This window comes from Rosa chinensis, chromosome 7, assembly GCF_002994745.2.
Source record: "Rosa chinensis cultivar Old Blush chromosome 7, RchiOBHm-V2, whole genome shotgun sequence".
In the NCBI taxonomy this organism is placed as follows: domain Eukaryota; kingdom Viridiplantae; phylum Streptophyta; class Magnoliopsida; order Rosales; family Rosaceae; genus Rosa; species Rosa chinensis.
In genome coordinates, this window is record NC_037094.1 from 54,150,862 (window position 1) to 54,171,035 (window position 20,174).

The window sequence follows — 20,174 nt, forward strand, 5'->3', positions numbered from 1 at the left end:
GAGCGCACATATTAAAGCTTAAATGTTTGACATCGAAATATATCAATTAAAATGCTACACTTTCATTTTTTGACTCAGAAAACTAGTTGCTCATAAGCCAAAGGAAAGAAATTTCACCAGGTCTTGGACAAAATTCAATTCCTTCTTCAGTCTACATGCATATGAAATAGATACAAGAATGTTTTTGACCTTCCCATATACACAAACTCTATCAACTTACAAGAAGAATGCAGCGGGTTGGCGGGCGGCAAATAAATTATCTAAGCAAAAATCTGCTGCAAGTAAATTATCTAAGCAAAAAGTAGACCTCCACAAGTACTAGAATAAGAATATGCAGCAGGACCTGCATAAAGCATCAGCCAAAATATGCTCTCAACTACAAATTTCCTTAAGCTTGTTTTGTCTGTTACTTGCATAAAATTAATATATAAATTCAGATTTCAAGAAGAAATTACCATGAACAGAATTTCATTACATTATTATTAGAATACCAAGAAAAAGAAAACGCACACACACAAGCATCAAGTAGAACAACTTACAAGTTATAGTTCATCAACCAAGTAATCTTGTTCACCCAATGCTTTGTCGACATCATTTTCCACAATCTCTGACCTAGCAAACAGAATGATATATTCTAATCTTTTAGAATAGAAAATATAGAATTTGCATATATAAACCAATACCTATCAAATCTGCATGTCTTTTTAGTATGTTTAGTACTTTGACATTTAGAACAATGTCTAACTTTTCTTTTCCTGTCTCTCCATGATGTTATGCGTTTTCCACTACCTTTAGTCTTCACTTGAGAAGGATCTAGGAAGTGATTCTCTTCAGAAGTTCCTACTGAATAATTGTTGATAGAAGCTTGGCCAACAGAAAGATTTAGTTTCTTAACTTGCTCCATAAGTCCTTCAAATGCCTTTTGCACAAGTTCGGTCCCCTCTGGTGAAATTGCAGCCTCATCAATTAAATTGGCTGCAATTTTGAACATACCGTTGTGTCTCATTATTAATGAATTATCTGCACTATCTTGCCCTTGGCACATTTCTCTACGAATTCTTGAAAACCTTGTCCATCTTCGCAGAATATATTCCTTTGGCAATTCCATAATCTGTTTTAGTCGTAACAGAGCCAAAAATGCCTGCAAGGAATACCTTCAAATTCAAACATTTTACAACTACATGTCACTATGTTTGATACCTTATCATGTACAAGCGTCCGCATCCTAAAGTTTTCAGCAAACACCCTTTCAGTCTTGTAAACACAACTACTGTCATCTTCCATTACGGCATTTACGATATAACCATTACCATCATGAAGCTGAGCTTGAAAGTGCTGAAAGTACTTTTTGGTATATAATTGAGCCATTTGGACCTCCATTGGCATCCCTAATTTCAAGTTAGGTGTCTCATTCAAATCTCTATGGTCTTCAATCAATTCTTCATGTCTCTGATGAGCAACTGCCCTATTGAAACGCGTGACAAAATCCATAAAGGTGTTTTCTTTATCACAATAACGCTTGAAGAATGCATGTGCAGATTTTACTCTTTGGCTGCTTGACATCCCTGCTGAAAAGTTTTTATTTACGTATGTTGGAATCCACTTGCCACGCAATTCAAACATTTTTTCTAACCATTCATTATTTGTCTGTTGACTTTTTTCCAATGCTTCAAACCATCTCTTTTCAAATTCTTTTGGATGCTCCGAATCCCATATACATGTCTTGAAAAGTTCATAGTAATCTTGCATAAAAGCTACATTAGTCTTCTCTGGAAATTTTTTTCAGAATATGCCACACACAATACCTGTGAATAGGGATGGCAATGGGGCTGATTGAGGATGGGGATCACAACACCATCCCCATCCCCAGGGTCATTTTCTACCCCCATCCCCGCCCCGATCCCCAATAAAAATATATTGGAGATTCCCCGTCCCCATCCCCATTGGGGACTAAATCTCCAAACTCGCCCCAAATCCCCAATAAGAATTTAATAAATAAAATATTTTTTCTCATATTGCCTTTTATAAAATCAAAATCTACAACAAATAAATTTAAAATATGATTAAATTCATAAATCATAATTCAGTGAGTGCAAAAGTCAAAACATCATTAAAGTAAAAAGGTAACCATTAAAGTAAAGTAGTAAATGTATATATATTTGTGATTTATATTATAAAACAATGTGGTTGTTTTTTTTTTTTTTTTTTTGTAAGGGGTTTGGAACCCAGGCTCAGCCCCACGCCCGGTTCCATTTATTGAATTAAAATTTTGCATCGGGGGGGACATAAAACCTGAACCCCGAGCTACAGAATTACTATTACAATAATCTTCGTAGAGAATATCCTGAATAATAGCAGGAGTCTCATCTAACCATACATCATCAATAGAAAATAAACTAGCAAGGTGCGCTAGCCTATCAGCTGCACCATTTGCTTCACGGTAAATATGTCGAGTTCTAACTGACTGAAAAGCAGTAAAATAATCTTTGCAATCATCCAAAACCCGACTCACCTCTGAGAAATTTTTCTCCACACTATTGAGAGCAGTAATCAGAATGGCAAAGTCGCTTTCAATGTCAATTTCAAACCACCCTTGATGTATACCAAGGAGAAGACCAGCTCTACACGCCTTAGCTTCCATATTTAGGACTGAGTGAGCATGTAGAAAAGGTCAAGCTAAAGCAGCAATACCCTTACCAGCATCATTTTTGACCACTACCCCAATGCCTCCACACCCATTTTCCGGTCTAAAAGCCCCATCAACATTAATTTTCAGTCTGCCACTAGGTGGACATTGCCATTTGGTTAATGGCCTCTTCTTCTTTCGCACTGCCTTAGGGTGATATTTCTGATAATCCTCCAGAAAATGGACTGTCCATTCAATTAAACACATAGGCTTAAAAGCCCCATTATTCCAAACCAATCTATTTCTTTCTGCCCATATAGCCCATAAGCCCACAAAGAAGAAATCCCTTTGATCACTGGTCAATACATCCAACATGTCCAGCATCCACCCTTCTAGGCAAGTTGCTGGGTGCTCCACAACTTTCAGCTTAAGTGGTCCAAATAGCCAAAAACAAATCAAAGCTGGGAAATTTTTAAATAAATGCGTAGCTGTTTCAACGTCACCCATGCAAAACATGCAACTCATATCAGCAATAGGAACCCTCTTCTTTGCCAACGCACACTTTGTGGGTAAGACCCCTTTCAGCAGCTTCCACATAAAGACCCTCACCTTAGGGGGAACATTAGTACTCCACACCATTTTCCAGTAACGACGCCAAGCTCCGCCGTCCACTGCCATTGACGTTGAAGCCTTCTCCAATGCAGTTTGAGTTTTGTTAAACACATAATACCCACTCTTGACAGTATAAAGACCCTTCCGATCAAAATGCCATATTAATCTATCATCTGCCCCACGTAGACTTAAAGGAATTGATGCAATAGTGTCAACCTCCCCTTCAGTGAATAGCTCATTCATCAAGTCTAGTAACCACTCCCCATTCTCCCCATCAATTAACTCTGCAACCATAAAGTCCTCCGTCCCTTCCATCATGGGCGAGAAAGGTTTAAAAGAATGGGGAAATGGCACCCATGGGTCCTTCCAAACAGAGATACGACTCCCATCACCCACCTGAAATCTCAATCCTTTTTTTAACACTTCTCTTCCTGAAATAATACTTCTCCAAATATAGGAGTCACCTCCCTTAACCTCAGCCTCCATAAAAGTGCAATTAGGGAAATACTTTGCTTTTAAGAGTCGAGCAATAATAGAATTCGGATTTTGAAGCAACCGCCAACCTTGTTTGGCTAAGAGCGCCAAATTGAAATGATGCATGTTCCGAAAACCCAAACCTCCTTCATTTTTAGGACTACAAAGCTTCTCCCAAGAGATCCAATGAATCTTTCTTGTAGTGTCATCTCCTCCCCACCAAGAACGGGCCATCAGTCTATGCATCTCATTGCATAAATGCTTTGGAAGCTCAAAACAACTCATCACATACGAAGGAATTGCCTGTGCAACTGCCTTAATAAGAATCTCTTTTCCGGCAACACTAAGAGTCTTTTCTCTCCATCCTTGCATCCGAGTTCGTATCTTCTCAATCAAAAAGCCAAAAGCCTCTTCTTTAGAGTAGCTAAGTTCAGTCAGCAAACCAAGGTACTTGTCATGCTTGTCTACCCGCGCTACTCCCAACGATGCAACAAGCTCTTCCTGTAAAGTCATATCAACATTCTTACTAAAAAAAATGCAACTCTTCTGATAATTCACCTGTTGTCCAGAAGCATGCTCATACTCCTGCAGAATACTCTTCAATGTAGCACAATCACCTCTCTCTGCTTTGAAGAATATAAAAGAGTCGTCGGCGAAAAATAGATGACTGATGCTAGGGGCTCCTAAGCATATTTCCACCCCATGAAGTAGATCACGACTTTCAGCCTGAGAGATGCACCTTGACAATACTTCAGCACATAGAAGAAACAAATAAGGTGAAATAGAGTCTCCTTGCCTCAAACCTCGGGAAGGGATAATATGGCCTCTAGGTTCTCCATTCAGAATAAAAGAATATGTAACAGTACGCACACAACTCATAATCCATCTTACCCAAACATCTCCAAATCCCATCTTGATCATAACCGCCTCCAAAAAAGGCCACTCAACACGATCATATGTCTTACTCATATCGAGCTTGAGGGCGCAGTAGCCTTTTTTACCACTCCTTCTTCTCTTCAGGCAATGGGAAATCTCGAAGGCCATCAAAGAGTTATCTGAAATTAATCTACCTGGCACGAATGCACTTTGAAACGGAGAAATCAGAGAATCTAGCAGGGGCTTCAATCGGTTAGCCAGAACTTTAGACCCGATCTTATATATCACGTTACAGAGACTAATAGGTCTCAGTTGACTCATGTACTGTGGAGCCTTTACTTTAGGAATTAGAGCAACATACGTACTGTTAACCATCCTCAGACAATCCTCTGAGACAAAAAACTCACGAATCGCTCCCACAACATCAGGACCAACTAAATCCCAAAAGGATTGGTAAAAACAAGGGGAAAATCCGTCTGGGCCGGAGTTTTAGATGGGTGCATGTGCTTGAGTGCGAAGAAAACCTCATCCTGATCGATGTCTTTAGTAAGAAAAGCATTATCATCCACTGTGACCACACTATTAATAGCTTCTAGAACATTCTGGAAGTTTTGAGGTTGTGAAGAGGTAAAAAGCTTGCCAAAGTAACTCAAAATAATTCTCTCCAAGTCACAATCATCAGTACACCACTGTCCATCGTCATTAAACAAACCATAAATCATGTTCTTTTTCCTCCTGTTATTAGCCCTTTGATGGAAAAATTTGGTGTTCATATCCCCATCCGCCAACCAGAAAATCTTTGCTCGTTGCCTCCAAAAAACATGTTCTTGATTAAGAAGATCATTAAGCTTTGACTCTAAAAGCAACCTGTTCTCTACCGAGGAGTTCGATGACGTAGTTGGAGAGCGCTCATCATAGAAGCTTGCAACCAGTGCACGCGTCTGTTGAATTTCCTTGCTGATAACCCCAAAATGCTCTTGACTCCAAGACTCCAACGCTGCCCTGGTTACATGTAATTTATTCCACAAAACATGGAATGGACTAGAATGACCAGAAGAAGAACCCTCCCAGCCCAACTTAACTACCTCCCTACACTTGTCCTCCAACAACCAATATTCTTCAAAACGGAAATGTCTCTTTCTTTTCCTCTTTTTGACTTTATGCTCTCTGACTTCCAACATAATGGGCACATGATCAGATTTACTAGGATCAAGGTGTTTTACTCTTGACGCAGGAAACCGCTCTTTCCAAGGTATAGTACTAGTGAACCTATCCAATCTGACTTTTACCTCCTCCCCACCTCTAATACCCCTCCAAGTAAACTTAGGACCAACAAATTTAATGTCTCCAAGCTCACAAAACTCCAATGCCTCATGCATACCTCGCATTTGTGTAGCACTACGTAAAGCGCCACCCATCTTCTCAGAACTCACCGTAATCTCATTATAATCACCTCCTACCACCCAAGGTAAATTCCCTTGTAAACTCAATTGACGCAGCAAATTCCATGTCCGATGTCTCTCCTCTACTTTAGGTTTTCCATATAGACCCGTAAACCTCCAGCAATCAGGACCCCCATTCTCCCCTATAACAACGTCAATATGGCTCTCAGAGTAAGATTGAAGAGCCACAGAAATATCATCGTTCCATAAAAGGCAAAGTCCTCCTGCTCTACTTACCCCTTTCTTTCTTCTTCGTTTAACGAACATACAGTCCACCGCAAAAGAATTCTTCCACCCCACCTGCCTCCGCACACCCTTCATCTCCTCCGCTGTACACCGTGTTTCACTTAGAAAAATTAAATTGGGAATGTTTAGGGAAATTATCCCTTTAAGCCCCGTAACTGTCCAGGGGTTCCCAATCCCCTGGCAGTTCCAACACAATATATTCATTTCTCGTGATGGGTCAAATCCGGACCCATCACGGTTGAACACTTCAGAGCGCGTCCCTGACTCAAATTGTCATTATGGAAAAACTTCCTACCCTTCCAAACAGTCTTCTTCTTGCCCCCCACGGCAAAAAATTTGCCATTAGGAATCAATCCCTTCTTCAAACTAGGCCGTAGAGAGGATGGGGCCAGCCCGGCCTGTGAATGACCCCCACGTCTAATTTTGTTGAATTGCAGTCCAACATGCTCCTTCAAATCTGTAGACTCAATTCGTGGCTCAATAACCTCAGGCCCACCAGTTCTTGACAAGACCACTTCTAAATCACCTTTGCACCCCTGTATGGCAAGTTTCTGTCCAGCTGTAGGTCCCATCAGAGACAGAGGATCAGACCCTTGTGGTAAGGTAGGGGAATTTAAAGTCAAATTCCCTTCTGGCGGGACGCAAATTTCACGCCCTAAACAACTGGATCGACCCTGAGACTCCTCCCCTGATTGCACCATTCCCGCATCCACCTTTCCTTTTTCAGCCACGTTAGCAATCAATGCCAACGTGAAATCTGGACAACAATCAATCTCCACATCCCGTAAATTACTATCATCCAAAATCGGAACCTCCGCCGTAACCGTCTCCTTCCGCCGTCGTTTCGCAACCCTGGCGCCTTCAGCCAAGTCCGTCATCGGACCCCCATCCACCTCCATCCCATCACCAATATTCTCCGGCCCGTCGGCCTCCTCCATCTCTGTTCTATCACGCACCATGCCGGAGAGAGGAAAATCTGGTGCACGCATCGTCCAGCCACCCTTTCCCTCCTTGAACAATCCAAATCTCCTTCCATTTCTCATCAGATTTTCCAAAGCCTCCTCCTTCTTCCGATTCTCCTGCTCTAAAAGCCACTGATCCTTCCTGTCTGCACTCATCAAAAAATCAAATTGTTGCTCCACAATTATACCAGACTTGTGAAGCTCACAATTATTGGAGTCATGTGAGAGCATTCCACAATAATAGCAGAAGGATGGTAACTTCATGTAGTCTAACTCAAAGCACGACCCCTTACTATGTCCAGGAAGTCGGACAGTCGCCACTCGCCTTAACGGCAAGTCCGTATCAATAAGAACTCTGATCTTCAAATATGAGCCCAGAAAAACACCGTGATCCGGTTCGTCCATTCTCGCAAAACGACCGACAGCATTACCAATCCTAATCCCGGTATCTTCCTCCATGTAAAGCGGTGGAATACCCCAAGCCCTAATCCAGAAAAACTGCCAATTCAACGGTATCCTGAGCAGATCATCGCGTCCATCACTTGCAGCCACAGCAAACAAAGCTTTATTGAAGTGCCACGGGCTTCCCCACAACACCCGATTCCGATCATACTCATTCGAGAAGGAAAAGACTACCCGGTCACTACCCTCAAGAACACAAGAGGTAACCCTAGCCTTCTCCTTTCCGTTTTTCTTTGGAGTCCAAAGCGCTCTCATCGTTCCAACAAGCGACTCCTTCCGATAAATCTTGTTGGTCAAAAGTTGCCCCACAATCAGGAATTTCTTTGGCTTCCACTTCTCTGGAGCATCCGGAAGAACGATCTCCTGTGCCTCCTCCTCCGTTAGAACTAGCTTCCTGACTAAACCACCCAACTCCTCCTCCATATTACAAAGCTGAGATCCCACCCAACAGAACCCGTCCCTCACACTATTCAACAGATCGGACATACGTTGTGCCACACCACAACGCAGACAAACAAGCAACTGTCACCCTTGGATAGAAGAGATTTGGTCCGAAGGGAAACCCTAACTCTCAGACGCTAGAGTGATTGATGGAACCGCACTTGCGAGGTTCTCAGTCGCCGATCGACGTCTTCAAGTACCGCCGTCGTCAACTGTCGCCGCTCGTGCCCCTGCAGAATCTGATCGCGCCGCAGACGGAGGACGGCGTTTCGGTTGCCGGAAGCTACGGCTCCAAAGGCCAGGTCTTCATCTCTTTCTCTCTCTCTCTCTCTCTCTCTCTCTGCTTCATCGATTTATAACTACGTAGATTCTATTGTTTGTGTATGAAAGAAAAGTGGTCCGAGTGATAGTATTGTCATGAAATCGTAATTATTGTCAATTTTCATTGCTTCTTTTAACAACTGGTGCAAGGTGATTAGTCTTTGTGTGATGTTTTGTTTTGTTTTGTTTTGGTTGGGAATCTAGGATATTGCTTAGGTACACTTGGTGGTGGTGTAAGATTTTTATATCTGCAAGATGCAAACTTGAGTTAGTTTAGGGTTCTTCCACTTGAACTAATATGGTTCACCATCTTGAGCTTAACAGTTGCAACTTTCACATTTCCGTGAGATTTCAGCTGCTGCTATCGTCAGCGAAAATGACAGTCTATTAAGAGCGCTTTTTGACTTGTGAAATGAGTTCTCGAGGAACAACACTAGTATTTTACCACTAGTTCACTAACACTTTAGGAAGATTATACTTACAAAAAGATGCTATGATCAATAAAAACAAAGTCAAGTAGAAAATGTTGTTACTTGCTGCCTCTAGAGGGCATTAGATACGAGTAAACAACATTGCTATCTGGAATTAATTTAGATTTCTGATGATGCTATGGTTAGTCAAAGGGATGGTTCATTAGAGACTTATTTTGACATGCTAAATGAATTATGTATGAATCTTAGGCTTTACCACTTGTTTGTTAACATCAAAGAAGAGGTAGTTACAAATGAGTGCCAAGTGTTTCCATTGGACCTCTTTATCTTTTGCATTTTGATTTCTCTAGTGTTCTTAAACTCCTCTGCTTCTTAAGCTAACTGAACAGTAATGTTTGCTTGGTTACACACAAGCACAAGGCAGAAAATATTTTTGCTTGCTGTATCAAAGATCATAACATACGAGTTGCAGTATTACCATTCCTTGAGATCTCTGACAATTCTGTGTTTAGTCAAGTTGATGGTTTGACATGTGAAATGAATGCATGAGAAAAGTTTTTTCCATCATTAATTGATTTAATTCATTAACATTTCAAGAAGACGGGTGGAGGGTAGTTACAACTTACAAATAGGTGGTTAAAGTTTGAGATTGGTTTGGAAAACAACGAGGTTCCAGTTAGAGACTTGTACCAATCAAGTTTAGCTATTTGTTGTTTTCTGTTGCACATTGATCATTCATATTTGTGCTGGATTTTTTTATTAAAACTGTGAACAAGGACTTGGTTGGGTTAGTTCCACCCAACTACATTAGATGAGGCAGTACTGCAAGTCTTGCCTTACTGTCACTGCCTAATCAAATTGCTCGTAGCCTGTTATCATATTCGAGCTATTTACTTGTTCTTTTATATGAATGTTACAATACTACGATTCATTATATGTAACTTGTTTGCATGTAAAACTAGGTTGCTTGCTGTCGGAAATGGTTCACCACCTTTTGTCATCCTACGGTTCTGGGATTGACTGAATGGGAATTTTGAAATCAAACGAAAGCTAATAGAAGATGAAAGCTATTACTCCTGAAGCAATGTTACTAGGTCACAGTTTGACAATAAGTTGTTGGCTTGGTGCTCAGATTTTGAAGTCATGTTTTTGTACCTTGAGTTAATGCTAGAGTTGATAAGGAAGTCAGGGAAAGTAAGCAAGTAACAGATTATATGTGCCATCCGTCCATAAGCCTGATAATAGGAAAGAAACTGATAGTGTTCTGCCAAATTTAGTTAGTCATTAGGAGGTTAAATTGTAAATGTACGTCAGTCCATGAGTTACTGTGGTTGTATTATTTTAGTAGTCAGTGCAGTTGTTAGTCGGTTCTGTACACGAACCTAATGTTCACTCTGAAATCTTAAAACCTTCTAAATGCTGAATATGTTGATCTCACATTTCTGTAAGAATTTGGATTTGTCTTATGGTGCCTTTGTTAGTTATTATGAGTTTAATACATTGGTTATGCTGCCTTTATATTTTTCTCAAATCTCATTGGTTTTTTGAGATGATTTGTTCAGTTGCCCGAGCAAATTGTTTTACTCATAATAGCAAATTGCTCTTTGATGGTGAGGACTTGACCAAACTTTAATTTTCTTGCAGTTTGTACATGGAAAAGAAAATTTGCATCCAACTTCTTTCCCTGCCAAGAACAAATCTGAGGTTAGCAGTCGGATAAGCGGTAATTAGCTGCCAAATTTTGACATATTCAACTACTGAAACTGCCATTGTACATTTGTTCTGTTATTGTTTCCCAGGCACAGATGTGCAAGTCTACAAGTAGCTCAGGATTATACACACCCAGCCCAAAGTCCCACTTTGCCCATCAGGTCATGGCATCAGCTGCTACAGAAGCAGCAGCAGCAGCGTTAACCTCATCGCCAAAGCCAAAGAACACCAGTGTGACCCCAATTACTGTCATCAGCTGCAAGGACTGGTCACCCCAAGATGATGGCATTGAGGTTATCTTGCCTCCAACTGAAATACCTTCATCGAAGGAAGATGTGGATGCAGCCAGCACTGCTGGGCTGAGTCTTGTCTATGGTCCTACTACAAGAAGGAGATTGCCACTGTTTGCTGAAATTTGCCCAGAGTAGTGAATGCGATGAATGTAGACTGTAGATACTAGAGAACCTTCATTTCAGACAAAACTGTACATTCGTTCAGTTAGATTCGGTTATATACTTGGATTACATACTTCAGACAAAAGGTATAATGTAGATTCGTCTTGCTGCTCATATTATAGTGTGTTCATTGGGATTAAATTGAAGAAAATTGTTGCCAACTATACTTGTAGAGGCTTTGTTGATGCTCTGTTATGGTGTATAATATTAGGATGGTATTGCATGCCACGGTACTTCAAAATTAAAAGGACAATAGATTATGGTGTATAAAATCTCTTGCAGTTTTTATTCAATCAGATCTATCTGCAGCAATTACAATGGCCAGCCTAATCAATTCCACATTGTCCAAATTTTTACAATTTTTTTTCTTCTTACAATGAGTGGGTTAAATTATTGATCCGCTGATTAATGAATTTGACAAAAGGCTTCAAATGGTAAAAAACTGTCAATTGCTAATACTGTTCTGTTCATCTCTCTTCAATGTGACGTATTGTCATTTTTGTGAGGACAATAAAATGAGCCAAGAAAGATTTGTATTTTGTGTTAGTCACCTCATGTCATTTTGCATTTGTTCTGAAAATTAGTCAAAATTGTTGGTACCATTCAATTAATCATGCCAATGACTCAATAATAACTAATATATTTGGTGAACTTAAAGCATAGAATCAAGTTTCCCTTTTTCTTTTTTTCCCTTCTCAACGGAGTCATTCTCGACTTTTTTCTATCATAATATCTATACTATTATTAAGAGAAGAGAGCTTGCTCTCTAAAACTGAATTTTTTTACTAATTTAACATTTTTATATTAAAAAACTATGAAATATAATTAATAAATAGGGATAATATAGTAAATTGCAATATAGAAAACAAAAGAATAAAAAAATGTGGTAGTTGTACGAAGAGTTTTCTCACTATCTTAACTTCTCTCCACACACATAACCTTTAACTTCTCCACACATAGTTGGTGGGCCCTGCTATTTTATTATAAAAAGGAAAAAAAAAGGAAAAAAAAAACTGTTTCATGGATTTTACACTGATTTCAGATACAGTTGTTGAGTTGTATGGAGTATGGACGAACAAATAGATAAAGATAGTGCAAAGTGGACAAGTGAGAGGAGACTACTATGTACTATGTAGCAAAGGTGGCTGACCTAGCCCAAGCTCGTTTCAGCTGTGCACCCGTAAATTCATTATACAAAAGTACAATACTAGATCAAACAAGACCATTAAAACTATTTCTGAATATCTAACACATGACTGAATCACAGTGGAGCTGCTGGAGGAACAGCTATGATCCCATTGCTAGAAAGAGCAGTTCTTACTTACTTATTACACCATAAATAGGATAATTAGATAAGGTGTATGTAATCTCTCAAAATTAGAATTCGAAAAAGGATAATTAGATTAAAACTAGCATCAGCTTCCACAAAAGGAGCAATGTCAACTTTCCTCATTAACTAGCACTAGCTCATTCCGGCACGGGGTTCTGTTATAGAATAGTACAGCTAGGTCAGCGTAGTGTCGTTAACATGTCAATGACAGAAGACAATAAGGTAAGGATATACAACTGTAGGTAACCTTACCTCTTACATATTTGATCCTCTAGTAATCAGAATATCCTCGTAAGGGGCATTTTGTTTAACTTTTACGAAATCACGAGTAGCAAGAACTGCAGATGACAGAACATAAGCATAATGTAAGCATCCCAGGTGTAAAAACAAGCACATGACGTAAGCAGGCAGGGAAAGAAAGTATGGATTCCTACCACAAGTTTGATAGAAAAGCAAAGCCGCTCCTCTTCGATTCAGTCCAGCAGTCAGGTTGTTCAGGGATTCTACTTGAGGGCCACCCGCTATTTCAAAATGGGATTTCAGTTCCCTGAAAGAATTCGAGTACCAAGGAAATACGCAGTCAGATCAAAGCTACTTAAGGACCAGGCAATCTAACAGATCTTTGAGACAAGCATACATTTGAGAAGAAGGACATAATGCAATCAGATCAAAGCTACTTATTCACCAGACAATCTAGCAGATGTGCGAGACAAACATACATTCGAATTGCATCAGTCACTTTTTCCAGTGGCTGATTGATGATAGGTTGTTGTGTCTGTGTCGGTCCAGTTTCCATTAATAGTTCTGCAAAAATAGACAAGACGGTCATTGAAATCTCCAGAAATAAGGATTGCAGTTATAAACCCATAGCTACTATGCTGCAACAACAGGTAAATTTTACCTTGCTCAGGTGTTGGGCCATTTCCAGATAACCATGATACCTTGAAGTTTGGATCAGAGTGATGATATCCATTATCCTCCGACACTGGTTCAAGTCCGTCGTTGCTATGTTTAGATGAATAACGCCTTTTCCTGTTGGATCTATGATCATCAGTACTCCAATCACAAGTACACTGAAGAAAAAATTAATTAATAAATAAAAACTTCTTATAGATTCGGATAAAAAATTTGCTAACCGTCCTGAATTGACTACTGAACTGTTTTTGTCAACTGCCTTCCCAGATGAGGAGCTCAGGACGGATCTTCTTTCATCTCCTGTAAGCAAAAATGAGTTGGCCATTACTGTACATATTTTTAACATAAATGCTTCAATATTAGGGAAGTGAGAGAAAGATTATATATGTACCAGAATTTCTTGGTGTTGCCAGATTGGCATCAGCTCCTCTCTTGCCAATAAGATTGGCTCGCAGATCATCCAGCGGTTCATGTTGTCAGTCATGGTTAACTAAATTTGTCCGTATCTGTTCCGTTGGAGTTGCAAATGATTGGGAGTCACCTCCCCTAAGAAAATCTTCAACAGGCTTCACATTTAAAATATTATAACTTGTCAGACATAAACTTGTTATAATTTCCTGAAAAATAAGAAAACTAAAAGTAGCTGTATTGGCTTAAATATGTCACCAGGTCTTGATAAGTTTGTCTTCCAGGTGGTGACCTTGATAAGTTTGTCTTCCAGGTGGTGACCATGATGATGGTTCTAGAGGCAGAGGTGGCGAGGTGAATGCTGCAAAACAAAACCATAATTAAGGCCCTCTTTCTGTTACTTGAATTATTCATGTAAAAGTTCTCGCATTACGAACTATGATACTGACCAGAAGGTGAGTCATGGGTATGTTTTTCCTTGAATAGCTCTAAGAGAGGAGCTGGGTAATATGTTTCTCCACTTCCAGGTTTAAATAAACGACCCATGAGAACACTAGCTGGCTGCTCCATGAGTTTACCAATCTTCATAGTAGACATTATGTTCTTGGGCTGCAACAAAAGAACATAATGAGGACAGTGCATGGAATGTACATATGAGTATGCTTCACTCCTCCACTGAAGGATATACTTGGAATTAAGGACAAACCTTCTGGTTTCTTCTTCTTCTTGAAACTATATCTGAAGTATCTTGAAGCCAAGATTGGTACACATGTCCAGGATGGATTGTTTGGTCATTATCCATTACAGAGCCTGGTGTTTTTCTCTTTCTCCTCCTTATAGGCCTCTGCCTCTGTTGAGCATTCTCTTGAACATCCTGCATCTGCACCACTTCATCAAACACATTATTAGCCTGCTGTCCTTCCTGATGCTGGTCTTGACGAGGTGGAGAAGGTATTAGATAATTTGGAGAAGGTGGTCGAATGTGTGTGGGCTCTCCTGATGTGAGGTCTACGTTATCTCCCTCAATTTCAAATCTGCCATATCATCCAAAGACAATAATAAATAAGAATATGATAATGATTCTTGCAATAGACTGATTAAGTATCTGTTATAACAGGAATGAGAGGGCATAAAATTAGCTGGGCGCAGAGTTCGCAAACTCCAATGAAAAAGGCACTTGGAAACTCAAAAGCATGAACACTTTGTTTTGCTTAACCTTCAGGAATGGGAATCAAAAATCAAAAGTTTATCTACACTGTATTATGGTAATGATTCACCTCTCAAAGCGAGGGTTGAACAAATCTGCAAGTGCATCTGATGGATCATAACATTTAGGCAATGTGATATCCTCAGGATCAGCTGAATGCGAGAGAGAGGGGTGGGGTAAGTTAGCAGATGAACAGATTATGGATATGTGTGGTCACAATTAAAGGTAACTGAAGAAGGCAGACTAAATGAATAAGAAAGGACCTTGATGTAAGTTCCGAGGTTGATCTCCCTCCGCTGCATTATCGTTAAGTGGTTCTCCCACATCTACACTATCCAGTTGCTGCAAGCACAGAAAAAGATAGGGTAGCCATGAGATATTGCAATGATTTCATCAAGTTTCTGTATGCATTTCATACTAGGCACAATAGTGGAAACAAGTTTATTTATTCTTTCTGTGGTAGCTAGATCAGCATAAGGGTGAGCCATGGAGCATCAGAACTTGTAATAAAAGGACTACCGAGTGGGTAAATCTAAGAGAGAGGGAGGCGTGCTTCTATTCAACTACTTTTCTTCACTGTAGAGTTTCAAAGTAATCTCTTATTAAGATTAATCATGGCAAATTATTAAAAAAACAAACTACGAGGCGTTTTAAAGTCTAAATGCGCTCATTCGGGCATTTCATCAAACATCTTTGATGCACCATCGACAAGTTAAAAAAATATAAACAGCTCCATTACCAGGCTAATCTCACTATAGCCGGCCGGAAAACTTTCTCAGGCATTCATTACGATAAAACAAAATGGAAGTTAAAGAGGTGTTGGGGGGTTAATTAACCCACCGATGGTGAGTTTCAGTTCAATATTAAAAGCACACAAACACACACTAGCCGTGGCTACTACTGATTCACAAAAATTCCCTTTACAGAACTAGAGGAATATGCAAGTAACTAGAGCCCATTAAGGTCATTTACCATGAGAAAATAGCCGGTTTGCTGCTGGAAAAGCGTGGCATGGTGAGAGAAATCAAGAGACTGCTCGATGTCACCAACAAGATCTGTATCTTGATGCTCAGCCTCTGGCAGAGTTATTGCTTCTTTCCTGCAAAAACCCACAGTGAGATTCAGGAATTGACAATAATATCTCTGCTCCCTAAATGCAATAAAATAAAGAAACGCAGCGTTGTACTGACTTGGCCTGAGCTCTCCGTTTGGGGAGGACAGTGGAGTCTGTGTTGGATTTCACCTTCTTCCATGCTTCGTTTAATTCATCCTTGGAACACAAAATTGGAATCGATTAAATTAAGTTAACACAGAATAATAAGGGAAACCAAAAAAATTGAAATTACCAGAAGACGGTGCACATCATCTGTGTGGAAATTCAAAATAAACGTCAGAAATCGTTGGAACACGAGATTGATTTAGTAAAAATTTCAACAACAAAAAAAGAAGGAGAAGGAAGGGGAAGGGAACCGAATAGGAGCTTCACTTTACGTTCGTAGACGATGACGTCTCCACCTGAAAACAGAGGTGGTTATAGGATGATCGAGGTTCAGGTAATTAGAAGCAGAGAGAGGCTAAGAAATTGAGAAAGAAAAGTAGTATACCCATGAGAATACTGGAGAGTCGGAGAGCCATAGGAGCTCTTGGATTCAGAATCTCTTCGCTGCAAAATCAAAATTGCATCAACACCACGAACAAAATTTCATCAACACCAAATATGTACGGTCGAAATTGAAAAACGAAAACGAAAAGTAAAATGTAAAAGAAGAGTTAGAAAGAGAGAGAGAGAGAGAGAGAGAGAGAGAGAGGGTTAAACCAGATTCTGATGAGGTCGATCTGGTTGAGATTCCTGCGGTTCATCTTGGCGTGCATGGTGGCGGCCATCCTTAATTAGCATACACAAAAACAGAGAGCGATCGAGTTAACTGGGAACAGAGAATCCATGAAGAAACAATTGAAACAAAGAGAGAGAATTGCATTTTCGAAGAGTTTCGAGCCAAATTAATTATGCAGAAAGAAACAGAGAGAAGATGCAGAGTCTATATATAAAGAAAAAAAAATGAAGTTGTAAACAGAGAAGGAGGAGTACTTTATATTGTTGTCATGTTGCAATTCAAAGTGTGAACTCTCAGTCTTGTATACATAACAGAGAAACCTAGCTATAAATTGTAGATGTATGAAAGGTTAAGAGAAACGTCGAGAAAGCTTACCAACTAAACAGATTATGTTCAAACTAATCCTTGTAGCATTTTGACAAGTAAGAACATAAATAGCACAAGACTGGTGCATCAAGTGTTGTAAGTCCTAAGTAACCTCACAGCTGAATAACAACTTTGCTACTTGTATCCAATTATTTTCCAGAAAGTCCACACTTGTGAAAATCACAAAATTGGTGCACACAATCTACCTAATGAATGATTATATCTCATCAAAGGGTACAAGAAAGACAATAAAAATGACCAAGAGAGAAGTAATACATAGAGAGACGAGCATATATACAAATGGGTAATAGAATTGGAAGATGAACTAGTCTCAAGCTTTCAACTTGAATAAGTTGATCAATAACATATTCATAATTTGATTTGCAACAAAAAAACTGGTGATTGGATAAATGACTATCATGTGGAACAAAAGCAAAACGAACATCATGTGGAGGCAAACTAGTGATTGAGTAAATGCCCATCATCTGGTGTACCTGACAAGCTAATGTATAAGAAACAAATCTTTGGTATGAGGAAAAAAGCATGTCCTCATGTTTGAATCTAGGAACAGTTAAAGAGTCCATCAATGTACAGGTGTGGAATCCCACAGTGATCAGAGTCTTAAAGCTTATATATCTTCTGAAAAAAAAAAAAAAAGGAACAAAAAAAAAAAATTTCCTCGGCAAAAAAGCCCTGAGAAAATGAGGTCCATTTATGTACAACAAGACATCACAATTAAGTGCTTAGAGACGGTGAAATTAGTGATTGAGGGTAAAATACCACTACCGTTAAATGACATTCCTTCAAGAGGGTTATGAATACCAATAGTGAAATGTCGACTGGGTCAGAAAAACCATGCTTATACATAGTCAATGTCTGCTTCGATAGGCCTTTCTTGGTAATACGTCTGGGCCATATGACAGCCCCTTCCATCAAGCCGAAGCCAGATGAATCAGTGTTGTTATGCCTTCATCCTAGTGCTACATCTGTATATATAAAGAGAGACTTGAATAGCATTTATTCTTTCCTCATGAAGGACCAAAGTTTTACTCCATAAAAAGAAAATGCAATCTTTGAGAAGCAGTCTACACCAGTAGAAAAATAAGAACCACCCCTACAATACATGAAGAAACCTGAACCAAAAGATAAAAGAAGAAATTAACATAAGTTGAACTAACTGACAAAAAGATCAACTAACAACTACCTTCTGGTCTAAAAGGATATAATAAAATGAAAGACCTTCCCGGTGGAATAGGGCCTGGCCAGCAACAAAATAACATTGCCGACGGATTAATTTGTATTTCTGTCACTCTAAATTATGAATCTAAGCTTCATCCCATTCAAGAGCCTTTGTTTCTGTTTTGAAAATTATTTTGTTCTTTCTACGGGTGAAATTATTGGAGCATTTATTAAAAATAAAATAAAAAATTAGTTGTGCATTTATAGACCAAATACATGAGGGATGCATTTCATAATTTTTCCTATTAGAATGCCTGAACTTGGTAACCCTACAGCGCCACGCTTCAATAGAAATGTGATACTTTAACACCCATAACGGACATAACTACCTTAGTCTTCAAAGTCAGGCAAAGTATTTTATAGAAAAATTCATTCTCTCCGTTTGAACTATATATGGAATAGAATCATACCTACAGGGCAGACACAGAGTAGGCTTAGGGTAATGACCCTCGTAGCCTTTGGAGAAAGACTAGCCAGGACAAAGATTCATCTAGTGTTTGTAATCTTGGCATTCACTAATTCACTAAGCCTGGAATATGACCATACTAGTACAGCCTATGCTTTTCCTCAGGTTGAATCCTATTCTTCAAATAACTATTATTTGGACAAAAAGTAACTAGATTGGAAAGTTATTGACAGAACCTGTGATCATAGTTTTGGCAAAATCACACAGCCACGACAAGTTTAACTTAATTTGAAAGGGCTAGATGAACCTAGTTCAAGGTTGTAGAGATCAACCTATCCCAGTTGCCTTTTAAGGGATGGCCTTGCTGGAACTAAAGACACCCAGGCTCATACTTGCCTTTTTATATCAACCCAATTCCCTCTGTTCTAACAACGAAATAGCCTCCCATCACCCACAGTCATTCCCCCATAAGAAAGAAACCCAGCTAGCTTTGCAGTTGCAGAAAGGCATTCAATCTTTCAATTTTTTATTATTGTTATCATGTTGTTGCATTTCAAAGTATGAACTCTCCGTCTCTTGTACATAACAGGGAAACCTAGCTGTAAATTGTAGATATATGAAAAGTTACGAAAAAGGTAGAGAAAGCTTAGCGACTAAACAGATTATGTCGTGTGTTATAGAAACTAATTCTTGCAGCATTTTGACAAGTAAGAACATAACTAACAAAAAAACTGGTGCATTAAGTACATTATAAGTCATAAGAAACCCCTCACCTGAATTCCAACTTTGTTATTTCTATCCAAGTATTATTCAGAAATCATACACTTGTGAAAATCACAAAATTGGTGCACACAGGCTACCATAGGGAATGATTGTAATATCACATCACAAGTACAATCAACCATTCATTTTCACACCCCAAGGAAGACAGTAACAATGACTACAGAATAGTAATACATAAAGAGACGAGCATATATACAAATGGGTAATAGAATTGGAAGATGAACCAGTCTCAAGCTTTCAACTTGAAGAGGGATTCAGTGAAATAGAGAGTTTCGTGATTACCTTGATTAATTTCATCCCCAAATTCTTGATCCTATCGGTTCGAACCGGAAACTTGATTGGACCAAACCACACAGAGCAGAGCAAAGTGGATCAAATTGACCTCAGATATCCAACACCCAGAGTCCTTGATTCCATAAAATTGGATCGAAACCCCTCAATTCAATCTTGGACCCAGAAACGCCCTCGTCTTCGGTCCCAAAACCCAAACCCTAACTCTGCTCTCGCTCCTTTCTCCGCCTCCTTTTAAGAAACTAAAAGACCAAAAAAAGAGAAAGGGAAGGGGAAAAGAATTTTATGACGTCATGTTCCAACGGTTATAATTCCCGAACCAATAAAATTCGATCA

The 20,174-nt window shown here is 39.3% G+C and overlaps 2 protein-coding genes across 2 annotated transcripts; one reads left to right on the forward strand and one right to left on the reverse strand.

Annotated features, from left to right (window-relative positions):
- The first annotated feature begins 8,178 nt into the window (after positions 1-8,178).
- On the forward strand, positions 8,179-11,248 carry LOC112180781. The gene is made up of 3 exons (XM_024319344.2): positions 8,179-8,443; positions 10,538-10,597; positions 10,693-11,248. Exons 1-3 carry the CDS (start codon positions 8,291-8,293, stop codon positions 11,029-11,031), a joined length of 552 nt encoding a protein of 183 aa, XP_024175112.1. The 5' UTR covers positions 8,179-8,290; the 3' UTR covers positions 11,032-11,248.
- An 875-nt stretch (positions 11,249-12,123) lies between these two features.
- On the reverse strand, positions 12,124-20,079 carry LOC112178179 (sister chromatid cohesion 1 protein 1). Its single transcript, XM_040511512.1, has 20 exons — positions 19,830-20,079; positions 16,735-18,252; positions 16,523-16,581; positions 16,389-16,433; positions 16,265-16,284; positions 16,109-16,188; positions 15,891-16,017; positions 15,182-15,260; positions 14,989-15,070; positions 14,418-14,745; positions 14,161-14,320; positions 13,970-14,072; positions 13,828-13,869; positions 13,695-13,777; positions 13,525-13,603; positions 13,290-13,420; positions 13,108-13,192; positions 12,823-12,935; positions 12,641-12,726; positions 12,124-12,545 (listed from the first exon to the last, which is right to left on the reverse strand). The coding sequence occupies exons 2-19, from the start codon at positions 16,800-16,802 to the stop codon at positions 12,644-12,646; spliced, it is 1,767 nt and encodes a 588-aa protein (XP_040367446.1). The 5' UTR covers positions 16,803-18,252; positions 19,830-20,079; the 3' UTR covers positions 12,124-12,545; positions 12,641-12,643.
- Positions 20,080-20,174: the final 95 nt, after the last annotated feature.